The sequence below is a fragment of the Prionailurus bengalensis genome, chromosome F2 (assembly GCF_016509475.1).
Source record: "Prionailurus bengalensis isolate Pbe53 chromosome F2, Fcat_Pben_1.1_paternal_pri, whole genome shotgun sequence".
NCBI classification, from domain to species: domain Eukaryota; kingdom Metazoa; phylum Chordata; class Mammalia; order Carnivora; family Felidae; genus Prionailurus; species Prionailurus bengalensis.
The window spans coordinates 44570692-44588603 of NC_057353.1; the positions used below are offsets into that span (position 1 = coordinate 44570692).

Genomic DNA, 17912 nt, shown 5'->3' on the forward strand with positions numbered 1-17912 from the left:
ATTATTTCCCATTATCCAATCCTTAAGACTCAGACAGGCTAGATCACTCACTCGTGCCGGGCAGTGGAGATTAGAGAATTATTAATGTGAGCACTGCCTTAAGAATTCCCTAAAGGGTTTTTTGCAGAATTGCTGTCCTTTTTCTTTTCTTCTCTTTTTTTCTGGGGGGGGGGGGGGCAGACAGAAGGAGGGAGGGAGAGAATCCCAAGCAGGCTTTTTTTTCTTTTCTTTTTCCCACTGAGTGTGGAACGGAGCTGGTGCTGAGTGAGCCTGACGCAGGGCTCGTCCCACGGCCCTGGGATCATGACCTGAGCCAAAACCAAGAGTCAGATGCTCAACTGACTGAGTCGCCCAGTGCCCCAGAACTGCTGTCCTTTGAGGATGCTTCATATAAAAACGTTTTGTGGTCGGTAGGTTCCAAAAACCTGGCCTACTGCACCTGCCTCTGAAAGACTGACAGTGTGCCCAGAAACCCGACACCAATGAAACCTGGCTGACATTTAAAACCCAATATCACAGGGGCGCCTGGGTGGCTCAGTCGGTTGAGCTTCCGACTTCGGCTCAGGTCACGATCTCACCGTCTGTGAGTTCGAGCCCCACGTCGGGCTCTGTGCTGACAGCTCAGAGCCCGGAGCCTGCTTTGGATTCTGTGTCTCCCTCTCTCTCTGACCGTCCCCCATTCATGCTCTGTCTCTCTCTGTCTCAAAAATAAATAAACGGTAAAAAAAAAAAAAACAAAAAAACAAAAAAACAAAAAACCCAATATCACAGAACTCTGTTTGATTATGGAGCTCTTTGCCTCCGTTGGAACCACCAGTAAAACCAGGGCCTGAGGAGCGGGGCTGCAAGGTGAGCCTGTCAGCAAGGAGCGGCAGAACACATGGAGAAGGGGAAAGCAAGGAGAAAGGAAGATGCTCTGAGGCAGGACTGTGAGAAGAGCACAAACTGAGATAGCCATACTGCTTACCATGGTGTTTCTTACATACTAGTCCTAAAAACAATTTGTTCAGTTAAACTTACAAAGGGAAAAGGAATTTTGATTATGTAACGCAAAACAGCGGGTCTGACATATTAGGGGGCCTGCCATGCTGTGGGTAGCGAGATTAGAACACATGATTACCCACACGGTATCTCCCCTCACTTCCGGAAAGGAATAAAGGAGCATGGTGTTGTTGGTGTGAACCAGATCACCTCGGCAGAGGGAGGAAGAGGGCAGAAAGTACCTACCCTTCGGTTGGACTTCAGAGCTCAAGCTTTTTTTTTTTTTTTTTTTTAATTTTTTTTCAATGTTTATTTATTTTTGGGACAGAGAGAGACAGAGCATGAACAGGGGAGGGGCAGAGAGAGAGGGAGACACAGAATCGGAAACTGGCTCCAGTCTCTGAGCCATCAGCCCAGAGCCTGACGCGGGGCTCGAACTCCCGGACTGCGAGATCGTGACCTGGCTGAAGTCGGACGCTTAACCGACTGCGCCACCCAGGCGCCCCAGCTTTTTTTTTTAAAGTTTTGGATTTTAATTTTCTTTCGTTCTTTTTTTTTTTTTTTTTTTAATTTTAAAAGTAACAAAAGATAGAAGACAGACCAGGCAAGAATATGCACTCTCCCATCCCATGCAACACTGCAATGTATACTATCTATCTTTTTTTTTTTTTTAACTCAGAAGGAAATTTTGATTTCTTTCATGAATTTCTCAAGACATAACAGTGGGGGGAAAGTTCCAGCACAGAAAAGTGTGGACGCTTTTCTGCCTCATCTGTAGACAGAGCCATATGATATGGCTATTTAAAAAATACTCTCCTTCTTGTTTCAGGTCCTTTAGAGTTTCTAGAATCTTTATAAGGAACCTCAGGGTGGTAGAGGTTTGTGCTGGGGACTATTCTCAATCACCAGTGGTCCACAACCCACCCACGACACTTCACAACCTAAATGCAGCTCAGGAATGCTGTGGGAATATTTACTCGTGAGCATATACTAGTTTGCAAAGATTGTAAAGTAGGAAATGGCTTGTATTTGAGGCTGTAAGTTTACTTCTTTGAACCATTTTATGGGCAGAGAGGGAGGCTGTTAAAAAGATTGTAACGTTGAAATATCAACTGGGGCTAAAAGCACACAAAGCATGTAGCATTAAGAAAGGTCCACCTGTTAAACCAGTGAGCTCAGAGTGTGAACATGAGTGGACTGGCCCCACAGGGGGCTTGGGGAGGACAGGGCACTGTCTAAGGTGAGTGGGAAAACTTCAGCTTCCTATTACTAATGAGAGCTTTGAGCAAGTCAGGCCAAGAGGAGCAGCCTCTCAGGCAGCTCAGCTGAAGGGCTGTGAAGGGTATCAAGGTGACCTTAATCTCTGGTGACTTCCAAATTCTCACTTTAGGTCCCACAGAGCTTGGCTATATTTCATTTCTGTGAAATCTCTGACCATTACAACAAGTCCAGCCACACTCCCCTTCCTTTGAGCTAGTTGGACCAGCTCTCTTTTTCTTGCTCCCAGAGGAAAGGATTCCCAGTGCTGAGTGACTCGAGATAACTGCAGAATTTCAACTGAGTGTACCAACCCTCCTCCAGGTGTCTGTTTATATTCCTGGACACTGTTTTGTCTACTTCCTGGAAATGAAGCATAAAGCAAAACAAGAAGCAAAAATAAAAACCAGCTCTAAATATACAGTCATTATGAAGAACAACACAACGTTTTCAGAATAACTGGGGCCTATAGAAGTCCCAGGGTGACAATATAACGAGATCTTTTATCTATTATTTGTCAGATCTTGAGAAGAAAAAGAAATCCGCAATGTCCACATACATAGTATGTATAGCAAAAAGAAGATACACTAAAATTGCTCATTTTATTGGGATGTTAAAAATGGTAAATGATTATATAAATTGTGTGCCTATTCAGAGAAGTAACAGTATGGTAATTTTAACTGAACAATTTCTAGAAAGCTACAAAAGTGTTCTTTGCTAAATATTCTACCCTAGTACACCACGGAAGTATTTTAAGTAAGATATTTTGAATGATTAAGAAGGAGAAACCACTTTCAACATAAAATAAAATTCTCTTTGAATACACATTATTTTGGTTTAAATTCTGCTTTCTTTAAGAATATCATATTCTTAGGAGAAATATTAAAATCGGGACACATGAGCACATCTTATGCTTGATCTAGCTGTTACCAGACAATAATCATCAACTTGTTTCTATTTCAGTGAAGATTTCAAATTCACAGACATTTAGAAACATGCTGTTTCCATAGCAGCAAATAAAGAGTAAAAGTAAAAGGATTTTTATTGATTTTAACGTCTTGGAAAATTTATTCATCTTTTTCGCAGTGATTTTGCTCTTTTTTTTTTAGTCTTTAGCAACATCTCATATTCTCTTTTCTATATATATTTAGTACATCATATAAATTTTGAAAAATAGGTTAATTGTGACATTACCGTAAATGTACACATTCTTATAGCAATGGAGAATAACCAATATTTCATCCTTAGTGTAAAAGAGATACTGACTATGCAGTCAAGATGAGGCATCAAATGCTCTAACTACAAGCAACATCAGCTTAACATCTGAATAAAATACAACACTGTACAAATGTTTTTAGAGAATTCATTAACGATTTAAAAAGCATGGTATAACATTTGCTGTTACTATTAATTTATTAAGACGCACACACTGGAAATGAGGCTTTCAAACACCAATACTACAGCTACAAAATGCAAGTTTCTTTGTGGTCAATGTGGCAGCATGATGGCACATAAGTGAAACCAGCAGTATAATCGTTCCAAGTTAACCTGCTAAGAAAATAGGACTTCATTCCTTTGTTCGCATGTTGTTTAAGTTGTATGTTTTTCTGCCAATTATTCTGATGTCCAAAACTTTCTATTTGTCAAAACACAGAGAAATGGCTCACCTGTAACAGACACATAGCCTAACGGAGCGATGAGAGTAATGGGGGCAAATCCGTAGGCTGCAAAGTTGCCCATCTCCCCGACGGCCATGAGCACGGCCCCAGCCCACCACAACATACTCTTGAAGTATGGCCTTGGGTGTTCCTGGTGTGCCAACTGGACATGCGAATATTTCTGGAAGGAAATCAGGATGCAAATAAGAAAATATCTCTACCACAAATTAAAACTTGCCCTGAAAAGTTTTGGTCCTGTGCATTTGCATCATGGCTTTTATTTGCAGGTTATTACAGAGCAATTGCTATGGCTTTCTGCTTGTTCCAAACATATTAACTGCAGAAGTGACTCCCATTGATGGAGAATTTTGTGGAGGAAAGGGCCTTCTCACATAGGAATGTTGCTTAATTCTGATAACTGTAAAGTTAGTACCAGTCTTCCTCTCCAAAGATGAGGAGTATGTTAAGGAGTTAAATGTCTTAAAACTACTTTCAGAATGCCGAAAAAGTTCAGATGCCAAAATAAATATTTCGGGAAATAAAAATAATAAGTTACTAAAGGAAAATCCTTTGAAAATGGATTCAAATGTATGAGTCAAAGTAGCTACCACAATAAACATAGCAAGGCAGAATGCTTTGATAGTTGGGGGTTGGGGTGATAGATGCTTATTTACATCTGGTTTGAGTATTTTTTGTATTTGAAACATATATATTCATGGCCATTACATAAAGCCCAATTTACTTATTGATTTTATGACAACTGAACTTACTTTCTTATATGAAGTATATACAATTCTAGATTATGTTTGAAGACTTAAAAAAATAATAAAAGTACTAGAAGAAAACACAGAACATTAAAAATAAATCTTGGTTTACGCCAAGATTATGAACAACTTTGGTACAAATTTGTGGTACCAATTTACAAACTACTGAGGCACCTTGCCTAGGATATGCAATACTATTAAGATGCCCACAAAAATAATTAATTTCTTTTAAAATTAGAAGAAGAAAAAAGTGAACGCAATCCAGCCTAAGATATATTTGTCTTTATGTCAGTGAGGTCATAAAATATAATTGTTTAGATTTTTTGTGGAGAAAGGATCCCAGGAGGGCAAAAGTGCCTGAGACCCCTTCAAGCCATAATGTGTCCCTAGATCAAACTACACTTAGAAAAACAAGCTACTTCTTACCTGAATATTTAGGGAAATACTGATTACCAAGTTTCCTAAAATGGCCAGCAAAACTCCAAAAAGGTGAATCTGTAAAAGAAAATGTTTTCTTTTTTCAGTAACACTTGTAAGATATTTACTAAAGATCCCCTCCCCCCCCAAAAAACAATAAAATTTAAGTTGATACATTCATTCATTTGTTCATTCATTCAGCAAATATTTACATAGCACCCATTTTCCAGGATCATTTGGATTATGAATAGTGGTTTTGTCAGAATTTGGTTTTTTTCACTTTAGTCAAATATTATCCTTTAGAACTAGCTCAATGCTTTACTGAATTCTCTAGATATTTGTTTAATTCACTAAAATAAAGAAAATAGTTAGCAGGTTCTTTTTCTAAGGTGCTTCTTATTTATCCTTTCTGTCAATTTTCCTCAGCAACCCCCCTGATTGCGGTGTTCATTGCCTCAAGTATGGACCGTAAAATTGTTTCCCATCTGGTCTCCCTCTCTCCTTTCTCTTAACATATTCTGGAGGACTGTAGTATGAAAGAAAGATCACTGGTCTTGGAGATAAAGGATGAATCTGAGATTCAGATCTATTTTCTTTTTTTTTTTTTAACATTTTTTTTATTTGAGAGAGAGAGAGAGAGAGAGCGAGAGCACAAGCAGGGGAGGGGAGCAGAGAGAGAGAGAGACAGAGAGAGAGAATCTCAAACAGGATCCATGGCCAGTACAGAGCCTGATATGGGGCTTGATCCCACAACCCTGAGATCATGACCTGAACTGAAATCAAGGGTCGAGCATTCAACTGACTGAGCACCCAGGCGCCCCAGATCTGCTATTTTCTAACAGGTAACTTTGAGCAAATTATTTCAGCTCCCTGGCCTCAGTAAACAAGAAGATGTTGAATAAGATGTTTCTAAAATCCCCTTCCCTCTAAAGTTCTATGATCTCCATCGGGGGTAGACTACATTTTCCTACTACTCCATTAAATATGCTGTGGTATGGTCGGGATGAGGACGGCTTATGGGGAACTGGTAAAGTAGTTTTATATTCGATGTAGTTGACTGTAGAGAAACACTGTGGCTTTCTCTGATCTTGCTTTCTCAGACTCTACATGGTAAGTGCCTTTATTCCTTCTTCTTCTTTTTTTTTAAATTTATTTATTTTTGGGGACAGAGACAGAGTGCAAGCAGGGAAGGGGCAGAGAGAGAGGGAGACACAGAATCTGAAGCAGGCTCCAGGCTTCAAGCTGTCAGCACAGAGCCCAATGTGGGGCTCGAACCCATGAAGTGCAGGATCATGACCTAGGCCGAAGTCAGATGCTTAACCATCTGAGCCACCTAGGCACCCCTATTTCTTCTTTTAGAATGTCATGTGCATCACTAGGTTCTATGAAGAGATGGCAAACTGTCTGAGGGAAGAGAACCATGTCTTAGGCTTCTCTTGGATCTCCTACATCATCTACTTTATAAAATTAGGGGCTCTTGAAAAACACGTGCTGGAAAAAGTATATAATGGTTTAAAACAAGAACTAAAAAGAGATTAAAAAATAAGTGCTTGGGGAGCCTGGGTGGCTCAGTCAGTTAAACATCCAACTTCAACTCAGGTCATGATCTTGCAGTTTGTGAGTTTGAGCCCCACATTGGGCTCTCTGCTGTCAGCCCAGAACCCACTTTGGATCTCTGTCTCCTTCTCTCTCTGCTCTTCCCCACTGGTTCTCTCTTTGTCTCTCTCTTAAAATAAATAAACTTAAAAAAAATAAGTTTTTACACATTGCTGAACATGTTTACTTCAAAAGATGCATTTACTGCTCCTATCAAGGCACAAAAGCATCATATCTTTCTAGCAGGATAAATTAGCAGTGATATCAGGGATCTTCCCCCTTCTTTTTCTACAGTACACAACTCCTAGCTAGCTTCAAATTCCAAGGAGTTATTTGAATTTCAAAAGAATATTATAACCACAAGGAGCTCTTTTCAGAATGCAAAATGCCTTTGAAGTTTTAAAACTTTATTATATGTGCTGAAGTGAAATTCAGTGTTTTTAAAAAATGAAGCAGAAAAGTTGAAAACCCATTTAATAGCTGATATATAATATCCATAGCCTTTAATCAGTTAAGAATGTTCTTTTCCTAATAAAGGCACTTGGCAATAATTTTGATCACTATTCCTCATGGGGAAAAATCGTATCATAATTGTGCTATTTCCATGCTTTCAATTTATAATCGAATGCGTTTGGCAGTAATCACGAAAATAAAGTTTCATAAGAAGTTTGGGATTGAATGGATAATTTTGAAATCTTCCACAATGACAACAGTAAATTATAGAATAGAAATAACTTACTTCAGTACTTTAAATCACTCACTGAATAGTTTGAATTGAACTCACTACCAGGCTGAGTGTTTAGAAATTGGTAGCAAGATTTGGCAATGATTTCTTGGATGTGAGACCAAAAGCACAGGCCAAAAACAACAACAACAACAACAACAACAACAACAACAACAACAAAACAAGACTAGATAAGCTGGACTCCATCACGATTAAAATCTTTTGTGCAACAGCAAAGGAAACAACCAACAAAACTAAAAGGCAACCAACAGAATGGGAAAAGATATTTGCAAATGACATATCGGACAAAAGGCTAGGTTCCAAAATCTATAAAGAGCTCACCAAACTCCACACCCGAAAAACAAATAACCCAGTGAAGAAATGGGCAGAAAACATGAATAGACACTTCTCTAAAGAAGACATCCGGATGGCCAACAGGCACATGAAAAGATGTTCAGCGTCGCTCCTTATCAGGGAAATACAAATCAAAACCACACTCAGGTATCACCTCACGCCAGTCAGAGTGGCCAAAATGAACAAATCAGGAGACTATAGATGCTGGAGAGGATGTGGAGAAATGGGAGCCCTCTTGCACTGTTGGTGGGAATGCAAATTGGTGCAGCCACTCTGGAAAGCAGTGTGGAGGTTCCTCAGAAAATTAAAAATAGACCTACCCTATGACCCAGCAATAGCACTGCTAGGAATTTATCCAAGGGATACAGGAGTACTGATGCATAGGGGCACTTGTACCCCAATGTTTATGCAGCACTCTCAACAATTGCCAAATTATGGAAAGAGCCTAAATGTCCATCAACTGATGAATGGATAAAGAAATTGTGGTTTATATACACAATGGAATACTACGTGGCAATGAGAAAAAATGAAATATGGCCCTTTGTAGCAACGTGGATGGAACTGGAGAGTGTGATGCTAAGTGAAATAAGCCATACAGAGAAAGACAGATACCATATGGTTTCACTCTTATGTGGATCCTGAGAAACTTAACAGAAACCCATGGGGGAGGGGAAGAAAAAAAAAAAAGACGTTAGAGTGGGAGACAGCCAAAGCATAAGAGACTGTTAAAAACTGAGAACAAACTGAGGGTTGATGGGGGGTGGGAAGGAGGGGAGGGTGGGTGATGGGTATTGAGGAGGGCACCTTTTGGGATGAGCACTGGGTGTTGTATGGAAACCAACTTGACAATAAATTTCATATATTAAAAAAAATCTTTTGTGCAACAAAGGACACTATTAATGGAGTGAAAGGTGACTTACACAGTGGGAGAAAATATTTGCAAATCATATATCTGACAAAGATTGATACCCAAGATACATAAAGAACTCTTACAATTCAACAACAAAATTGATAACCCAATTAAAAATGGGCAAAGGACATAAGAGACTCTTAAAAACTGAGAATAAACTGAGGGTTGATGGAGGGTAGGAGGGAAGGGAAAGTGGGTGATGGGCATTGAGGAGGGCACCTGTTGGGATGAGCACTGGGTGTTGTATGGAAACCAATTCGACAATAAATTTCATATTAAAAAAAATTAAAGCCACAAATGACTGAAAAAATAAAAATGGGCAAAGGCCTTGAATAGACATTTCTCCAAAGAAATTATACAAATGGCCAATAGGCACATGAAAAGATGTTCAACAGCACTAATTACTAGGGAAATGCAAATCAAAATCACAATGAGCTACCACCTCACACCCACTGGGAGGGCTATAATAAAAACAAACAAACAAACAAACAAACAAACAAACAAACAAGGGCGCCTGGGTGACTTGGTCTGTTGAGCGGCCAACTCTGACTTTGGCTCAGGTCATGATCACAGGGTTGTGGGATTGAGCCCCATCCCATGTTGGGCTCCGCACTGAGTGTGGAGCCTACTTTAGAGTCTCTCTCTCCCCTTCTCCCTCTCTCCCTCACTGAAAGCCCTCTCTCTAAAACAAACCAGAAAATAACAAGTGTTGGAAAGGATGTGGAGAAACTGGAACCCTTGTGCACTGCTGAAAAGAATGTAAAATAGTACAGCTGCTGATCATACAACACATACAGGAATTAACTCAAAATCAAAGACTTAAGAGCTAAAACTCTAAAATTCTCAGACAAAAGCAGGAATAAATCTTTATAATCTTGGATTTGGCTATGGATTCTTACAGGTAAGATATCAAAGTCACAAGCAACAAAAGAAAAAATAATTACACCTTATTAATATGAAAAAGTTTTATGTTTCAAAGGACACTAATAATAAAGTGAAAAGACAATCCATAAAGTGGGAGAAAATATTTGGAAATCATATATCTGATATAGGACTTGTACCTAGAATATATAAAAAAAAAACTCTTACAACTCAATGACAAAAAGAAAAATATCCCAATTAAAAATGGGCAAAGGAGGGCGCCTGGGTGGCTCAGTCGGCTGAGCGTCTGACTTCGGCTCAGGTCACGATCTCATGGTCCATGAGTTCGAGCCCCGTGTCGGGTTCTGTGCTGACAGCTCGGAGCCTGGAGCCTGCTTCGGATTCTGTGTCTCCCTCTCTCTCTCTGCTCCTCCCCCGTTCGTGCTCTGTCTCTCTCTGTCTCAAAAATAAATAAAAAATAAAAATAAAAATAAAAATAAAAATGGGCAAAGGACCTGAATAGCCATTCTCCAAAGAAGACAAATGTCTGACAAGCACATGAAAGGATGTCAACATCATTAGTCACCAGGTAATGCAAATGAAAAACACAGTGCTGTACCACTTCACACCAAATAAGGTGGCTATAATCAAAAAGTCAGATAATAACAAGTGTTGGTGAGGATGTAGATCAATCAGTAGCCTCATACACTGCTGATGGAAATACTAAATGTTGCAACCACTTTGGAAAAACAGTCTGGCAGTTCCTCAACATTTTAAGCGTGGAATTTCCATTTGACTCAGCAATTCCACTCCTAGGTATATATCCAAGAGAAATGAAAACATATCTACACAAATACTTGTACACAAGTGTCCAGAGCAGTATTATTCATAATATAGCCAAAAGTGAAACTGACTTAAATGTCTATCAACAAATGAATACACAAAACGTAGTATATATTCATACAATGGAATATTATTTATCCACAAAAAGGAATGCAGCATAGGTATATGCTACAACCTGGATGAACGTTGAAAATTTTATGCTATGTAAAAGAACCTAGTCACAGAAGACCATGTGTTAAAGGATTCCTTTTATATGAAAGGTCCAGAGTAGGCAAATCTATTAATAGAGAAAGCAGATTAGTGGTTGCTTAGGGATGGGGAGGATGCAGGGCTTGGGGATGACAGCCAAAGTGTGGAAGGTTTCTTTTATTTACTTTTTTTTTTTCTTAATAATTTATTATCAAGTTAGCTAACATACAGTGTAGTTTTGGCTTCAGGAGCAGATTCCCAAGATTTATCACTTACATACAACACCCAGTGCTCATCCCAACAAGTGCCCTCCTCAATGCCCATCACCCATTTTCCCTGCACCCCCCAACCCCATCAACCCTCAGTTTGTTCTTTGTATTTAAGAGTCTCTTATGGTTTGCCTCCCTGTTTGTAACTAATTTTCCTTCCCTTCTCCCATGGTCTTCTGTTAAGTTTCTCAAATTCCACCTATGAGGGACAACATATGATACCTGTCTGCCTCTGACTGACTTATTTCACTTAGCATAATACCCTCCAGTTCCATCCATGTTGTTGCAGTGACAAGATTTCGTTCTTTTTCATCACCAAGTAGTATTCCAGTGTGTGTGTGTGTGTGTGTGTGTGTGTGTGTGTGTGTGTGTATACATCTTCTTTATCCATTCATCAGGTGATGGACATTTGGGCTCTTTCCATAATTTGGCTATTGTTGAAAGCGCTGCTATAAACATTGGGGTACAAGTGCCCCTATGAATCGGCACTCTATCCTTTGGATAAATTCTTAGTAGTGCTATTGCTGTGTCATAGGATAATTCTACTTTTACTTTTTTGAGGAACCTCCATACTGTTTTCTAGAGTGGTTGCACCAGTTTGCATTCAAGGGTGGAAGGTTTCTTTTTGAGGTGATGAAAATATTTTAAAGTTGATTGTGGTGATGGTCACACAACTCTGTAAAGGTACTAAAAACCAGTGTTTTTACAGCATTCGGCGCTGTATGCTATATGAATTACATTTTAATGAAGTTGTTACAAACAATAAAATAATTTTTAGTACACAAAGTATTTACTTTTTTTTTTTTTTTGGTCCAGAGAAATAAAACGTTCCCAATGTAGCTAGCTCTCTTACAGTCTCTTCTCACTTCCAGAAGAGAAGTTAACTTTTTCCTGAAGTTGATTTAGATCAATTTCTTTCCTTCCTAGATTTGCTTTTATTATCTTTCTTTACTGAGTTTTTCATCTTCATTTAGACTCTCAACTCATTAGCTTTTCCTCTTTCTTCCTATATAATAACATATGCAAGTGCAGCTATATATGTTCCTTTAAAAATTTTTTTAACGTTTATTTATTTTTGAGACAGAGAGAGACAGAGCATGAACGGGGGAGGGGCAGAGAGAGAGGGAGACACAGAATCCGAAGCAGGCTCCAGGCTCCGAGCCATCAGCCCAGAGCCCGACGTGGGGCTCGAACTCACGGACCACGAGATCGTGACCTGAGCTGAAGTTGGATGCTTAACCGACTGAGCCACCCAGGCGCCCCTATGTTCCTTTAAGTACACCCTCTGTTTTGGTTCCATGCATACTTTTGGCATGCACAGTTTCCATTGGCATTTAGTTGTAAATATTTCATAAATATTGTATTATTTTTATCTGAACCTTATATTATTCAGAGGCCTGTATTTTAATATTTCTAAATGAATGGGGATGTTGGTCATTGCTTTCTTACCGATTTCTAATTTTATTGAGTTGTGGACAGAAAATATGCTGTGTGTAAATTAACATTTGCTTTTTCACCTAGTATATGGTGGAAAGTGAAATTTGTTTTGTGACCTAATAGTGTATGGTCAAGTTTTATAAGTATTCCATGTATGCTTGAAAATATTCTTTAAAAATTGTTTATTTGTTTTGAGAAAGAGAGTGAGAGAGTGTGCAGGGGAGGGGCAGAGAGAAACGGAGAGAGAATCCCAAGCAGGCTCTACACTGTCAGTACACAGCCTGATGTGGGGCTCGAACTCACGAACTGTGAGATCATGACCTGAGCAGAAATCAAGAGTTGGATGCTTAACTCACTGAACCACCCAGGAACTCCTGAAAAGAAAGTATTTTTAATTGTTGGGTTAACATATTATATATGTATTTTTTTCTATCCATCTATCTACCTATCTCCATTAATTCATTGCTCAAATCTTTGATAATAAATTTTGGACTGCTTTGCCTATCAATTGCTAATATAGGTATATTAAAAATCTAACTAAACATGGATGTATCCACTTTCCTTTTAAATATATTGAATTTTGCTTTACATATTTTAAGGCTATGGAGTTAGGCAGGTATATAAAAGTTCAGGATTGTCTTATCTTTCCAGTTAATTATTGCTTTTATCATTATATATTGACTCTTAATCTCAATAACCTTTTCCCTTTAAAGTTTATTTTATCTGATATTAATATAATGTAGCTGCTTTCTTTGGATATTTGCCACTTTCCGTATCACTGTACTTTCAACATTTCTGTGTCATTATATTTAGTCAGTTCTCTTATACACTGAAAATAACTGAATTAAAAAAAAAACCTGAGACTTTCTGTTAAATGGGAAGTTTAGTCCATTTTATTGTGATTAAAAATATATTTTCACTTGTTTCTACCATCTTTTTTTGTATTTTCAGTTATTTTGCTTTTTCTTTGCTTTCTAATTTCTCCTTTCCAGAGTCTTCTTGGATTGATTGAGCACTTTTTTTTCTTCCCCTTACTCTTTTGGCTAGGAAGTTATACACCCTATTTATATTCTTTTAGTAATTCTTGTGTTTTTCCAACTTTTATTTTGAAATAATTATTGACTCACAGTAGGCTTCAAATAAATGTAAAGATAGGTCCCAAGCACTCTTTTTTGGTTGTATTTTTTTTTAATGTTTATTTTATTTTTGAAAGAGAGAGAGCATGAGCAGGGGAGGGACAGAGAGGGACACAGAGGATCTGAAGCAGACTCTGCACTGACAGCAGAGAGCCCGATGTGGGGCTTGAACTCCAGAACCGTGAGATAATGACCTGAGCCGAAATGAAGACTTGGACGCTTAACCAACTGAGCCACCCAGGCACCCCCAAGCACTCTTCCCCCAGCCTCCCCTCACAGTTCACATTTTACACTACTATACTAAAACATCAAAATCAAGAAATCAGAATTGGTAAAGATCTTGTTCAGATTTTACCAGCTATACTAGCACTTGTGTGTGTGTGTGTGCGCGCGCACGTGTGCGCGTGTGTGTGACAAGATCCTCATCTGTGCCATCACCATAAGATTCCCTTGTTACCCCTTTACTGATACACCCAAATTCTTCCCCTCCCCAACCCTAACCTGTAGCAACCACTAATCTGTTCTCTATCTCTAGAATTATATTAATTCACAAATGCTACAAGGCATCAGCCTTGAGGTTCATCCAAGTTGGATCAATAATCCTTGATCCTTTTGATTTCTGAGTAGTATTCCATGGTATGGATGTACCACAACATATTTAACCACTCACCCACTGAATGACACTTGAGTTGTTTCCAGTTTTTGGATGTATGAATAAAGCTGCTATGAACACTGTATACAAATCCTGCATGAAAATAAGTTCATTTCTCTGGGATAAATGCCAAAGGTGTAATTCCTGGATTGTGCAGTAAGCCTATTTTAAGTTTTGAAAAGAACTGCCAAACTACTTTCCAGAGTGGCTGTACCATTTACACTCCCAACAGCAATATGTATGAGTCATACAGTTGCTCTAATATTAAATCTATCATGCATTCTTGACATAAATTCCACTGTTAATAAACATTCTATCCTCCTGAACATTATAAAAACTTTGTTTTAGCTACAGTCTCTTCCCTCCTATGTTCTTGGTGGTCTATTATTAGTTCCACCTTGCTTTTATGTCCCCAAACGAGTTGTCGTTATGATTCCTTCATACAATCAATACTTGCTTATTTGTTCACATTCATCTACTTCTTTGCTGATCACTGTTCTTTTAAAAAACATAGCTTTATGGAGATATAATTCACGTACTATCATGTTCACCCTTTTAAAGTGTACAATTCAACACTCTTTTAGAACATTCAGAGTTCTGCAACTGCCACCACTGTCTTGATTTCAGAACATTTTCCTCACCCCCAAAACAACTTCCACACCCGTGAGCAGTCACTGCCCATTCTCTCGTCCCCTCAGTCCCTGGCAACCACCAATTTACTTTCTGTCTGTATGGATTTGCCTGCTGTGGACCTTGTATATACATGGACTCATACAATATGTGACTTCTTGTGTCTGTTTTCTTTCACTTAGCATGTTGCTTTCAAGGCTTACTATGCTGTAGCATGCATCAGCATGTATCAGGTATGTAGAATGTATCATTCCTTTGTACGGCTAGGAAATATTCCATTGTAAGAATATACCACATTTTACTTATGTATTCATCAGGTGTTGGACATTTCGGTTGTTTCTACTTTTTGGGTATCACATTCTCATATCTTAGTTTTTCTTTTGGGTTCAATGTCCTTCCTGAATAAAACTTTAGTAGCTCTTTCTTGAGAGAGAGAGAGAGAGAGAGAGAGAGAGAGAGAGAGAGGTGGAGACAGAGTGCATGCTGGAGGGCCAGAGAGAGAATCTTAAGCAGTCCCCATGCCCAGCACAGATCCCAACACGAGACTCCATCTATAACTGTGAGATAGATCATGACCTGAGTCAAAATCAAGAGTTAGACACTTAACCAACTGAGCCACCCAGGAGCCCCAGTTAGCTCTTTCAGTCAAAGCTTTGAATTCCAGTTCTCTCTTATTCTGCAAAAATCTTTATGTCATCTTTCCCTTTGAGTACAGGAATACAGGCTGACAGTTACTTCATTCAGTGCTCTGGTAATATCATTCCATTGTCTCCCGGCCCTCGCTGTTGAGGAGTAGGTTGTCAACCTAATTGCCGCTCCTTTGCAGGTAGTCTGGTATTTTTCTCAGGATGCTTTTAAGATTGTCTTTGTCATTGGTTTTCAGCAGCTTCCCTACCATTTTTCAGCATGTGAATTACTTTCTGCTTAGAACTCATGCTTCCTCAATTTGAGGACTCCTGTCTTTCACCAATTGAGTTAAGTTCTTAACCCTCCTCTCTGAATGTCATCCCCCTTTTGTTCTGTTCCCTCCACATGGAAACTCCTGTTACCAGCATGTGAGACTCTTAAATTCTATCCTCCTTGTTTCCTAAAATATCATGTTTTCCAACTCTTTATGTCTGTAAACTGAATTCTGGATAATTTCCTCAGATCTGACTTCTAGGTCAGTCTCCTGACTTCCCTCCTCTGATTTGAGCAGTCTTTATACACTTCTATGTCTACATATACTAGGCTGTACTGTGATGATTTTGTACAAGCTCATTTCCTCTCTAGACTCTAAGTTCCTTGAGGGCAGAGCTGTGACTTACTTATCAACTCATTTCTGTAACCCTAATGACTAGTATAGGAACTGGCACAAAGAAGTTGTTTATTAAATGCTGTTTGAACTGATTATAAACTGTCTAGAAATAGTACATTTTGGCCTTTGGTCCTAGGAAGATCTCAAAGGGAATATTTTGTAATCAACTGGAGTTTGAATACACCATGCTCTCAGTTTTTGTGAGAACACAAGCTTGCCCAGGAACTCAGATTTCAACAATTAAGAGTTTCTACCAGTGTACAATAAAAAGCTGCTTGCCGACTTTAAAAATCTAGTGCATGCATATTATGCAAAGAATAAGAAATATGTAGGTATAAAGCAGGTGTCAGAAACAGTTTCCTGATAACACTCAGTAAAACTGGCCTATCTTATTCTTCATTTTTCAGAAACTTTACCTAATTATTTAAGGTTAATTGCATACTCATTAAGTTCATTTCACACATAATTATAAATAATAGTAGTGCAGTAAATCCTCATTAATGTCCCTAATTGAAAGGAGGGAAACTTCAAATCTGCAGTGTTTTTAAAATAAGATGATTTAATTACCTTCAAGAACATACAGTAACTTGAAGTCACCAAGATTAAATGCTGTTTGCAATTAGAGGCTCTGGTAAATGTGCTTTAATGGCTATAAAATCCTCATCTTCAGGGCGCCTGGGTGGCTCAGTTGGTTAAGTGTCCGACTACAGCTCAGGTCATGATCTCATGGTTCGTGGGTTCGAGCCCCACGTCAGGCTCTGTGCTGACAGCTCAGAGCCTGGAGCCTGCTTCAGATTCTGTGTCTCCCTCTCTCTCTGCCCCTCCCCTGCTTGCTCTCTCTCAAAATGAAGAAAAAATGTTAAAAAATTAAAAAAAAATCCTCATCTGCAAACAGGAGTATCATTTGCATATAGTGAGCAGGCCCTTATAAACTTGCCATTTAAATTACAGGTGTCTAGTTTACATCATTACTTTATTCAGAGTGTTATGTTTTGTAGCATTTTAGAATTACTGGAAGTTGAGATCTCCTCTCCTTCCCCGGCCCCCTTTCTCCCCTCACTGATTTGGAGACTGGTCAGGAAAGAGAACAGAGGGCCCGAGAAGGAAAGTGTCTTGTGCAAAGTCACACAGCTAGAAGCAGGCAAACTTTGGCAGCAAGGCACCCAGCTCATGTCTGAATCACTATTTCTGACTGCAATAGGTAACCTTTTGGCTAGTCAGTGTCAATTTACTACACTTTTAAAATCAGAGTCTGCTTCTTTCTCTCAGTGCAAGTAAAATAAAGCAAAGATAATAGTCAAAGGGAGAGGTTGCTCCGCCCCTTAATAATGCACTTAGAAGCATGGGCCGGACACACAGAAACATACCCTCAATTTGTTCAGTGCTGACTCTTGTCACCACTGTAGCTTAATTCCTGACTTTTCCAGGATGTCTTGGTAAACAGATGGTGGGAGCCACAGCTAGGAATTTATCTGGAATGAGATTCAAAATACCAGCACTGAGAAGGATCAGTGATGTTTTTGTGTTCTCTGGAAGAACTATCTTCTATCCTACCTTTTGTGCCAGAAGGTTCTTCAGATATTTTGCATAAAGTTGTTGACCTCTAATCCATGGGTGGGGGTGGTTTGGCCAGATGGAGGTGGGACATAACAGGGATGTATGGACTTGGTAATAGTCTGTCTCAGTTCCGGCTTTGAACTCAAACATATTCCTGGCTTTGCCTTCAAACATAAATTTAGAATCAGAACCCAGTGGAGCTAGTGCGTGGTTCAAAAGAACCACAGTTTCAGGGCTAGTTTCGAACACTGCAATAGTCATATTCACCTTGCAGCTGGAGTAAGGCTGTCTCTCCCGTTCCAGGCAGTAAAATATGCCTGAACACGCAAATGACACATTCAATTTCTAGTACTGGAAATGCCACAGGTTGAGTGATTTAG

General features: G+C 39.1%; 1 protein-coding gene across 1 annotated transcript in view; it reads right to left on the bottom strand.

The window, feature by feature from the left end:
* The window catches only part of NIPAL2 (NIPA like domain containing 2), an 85027-nt gene that overhangs the window by 54793 nt on the left and 12322 nt on the right, over nt 1-17912 (bottom strand). Inside the window, exons 2-3 of the mRNA XM_043601457.1 lie at nt 5087-5155; nt 3906-4077 (exon numbers count right to left, since the gene is read on the bottom strand). Coding sequence (XP_043457392.1) covers nt 3906-4077; nt 5087-5155 — 241 coding nt within the window. The remainder of the gene's footprint in view (nt 1-3905; nt 4078-5086; nt 5156-17912) is intronic.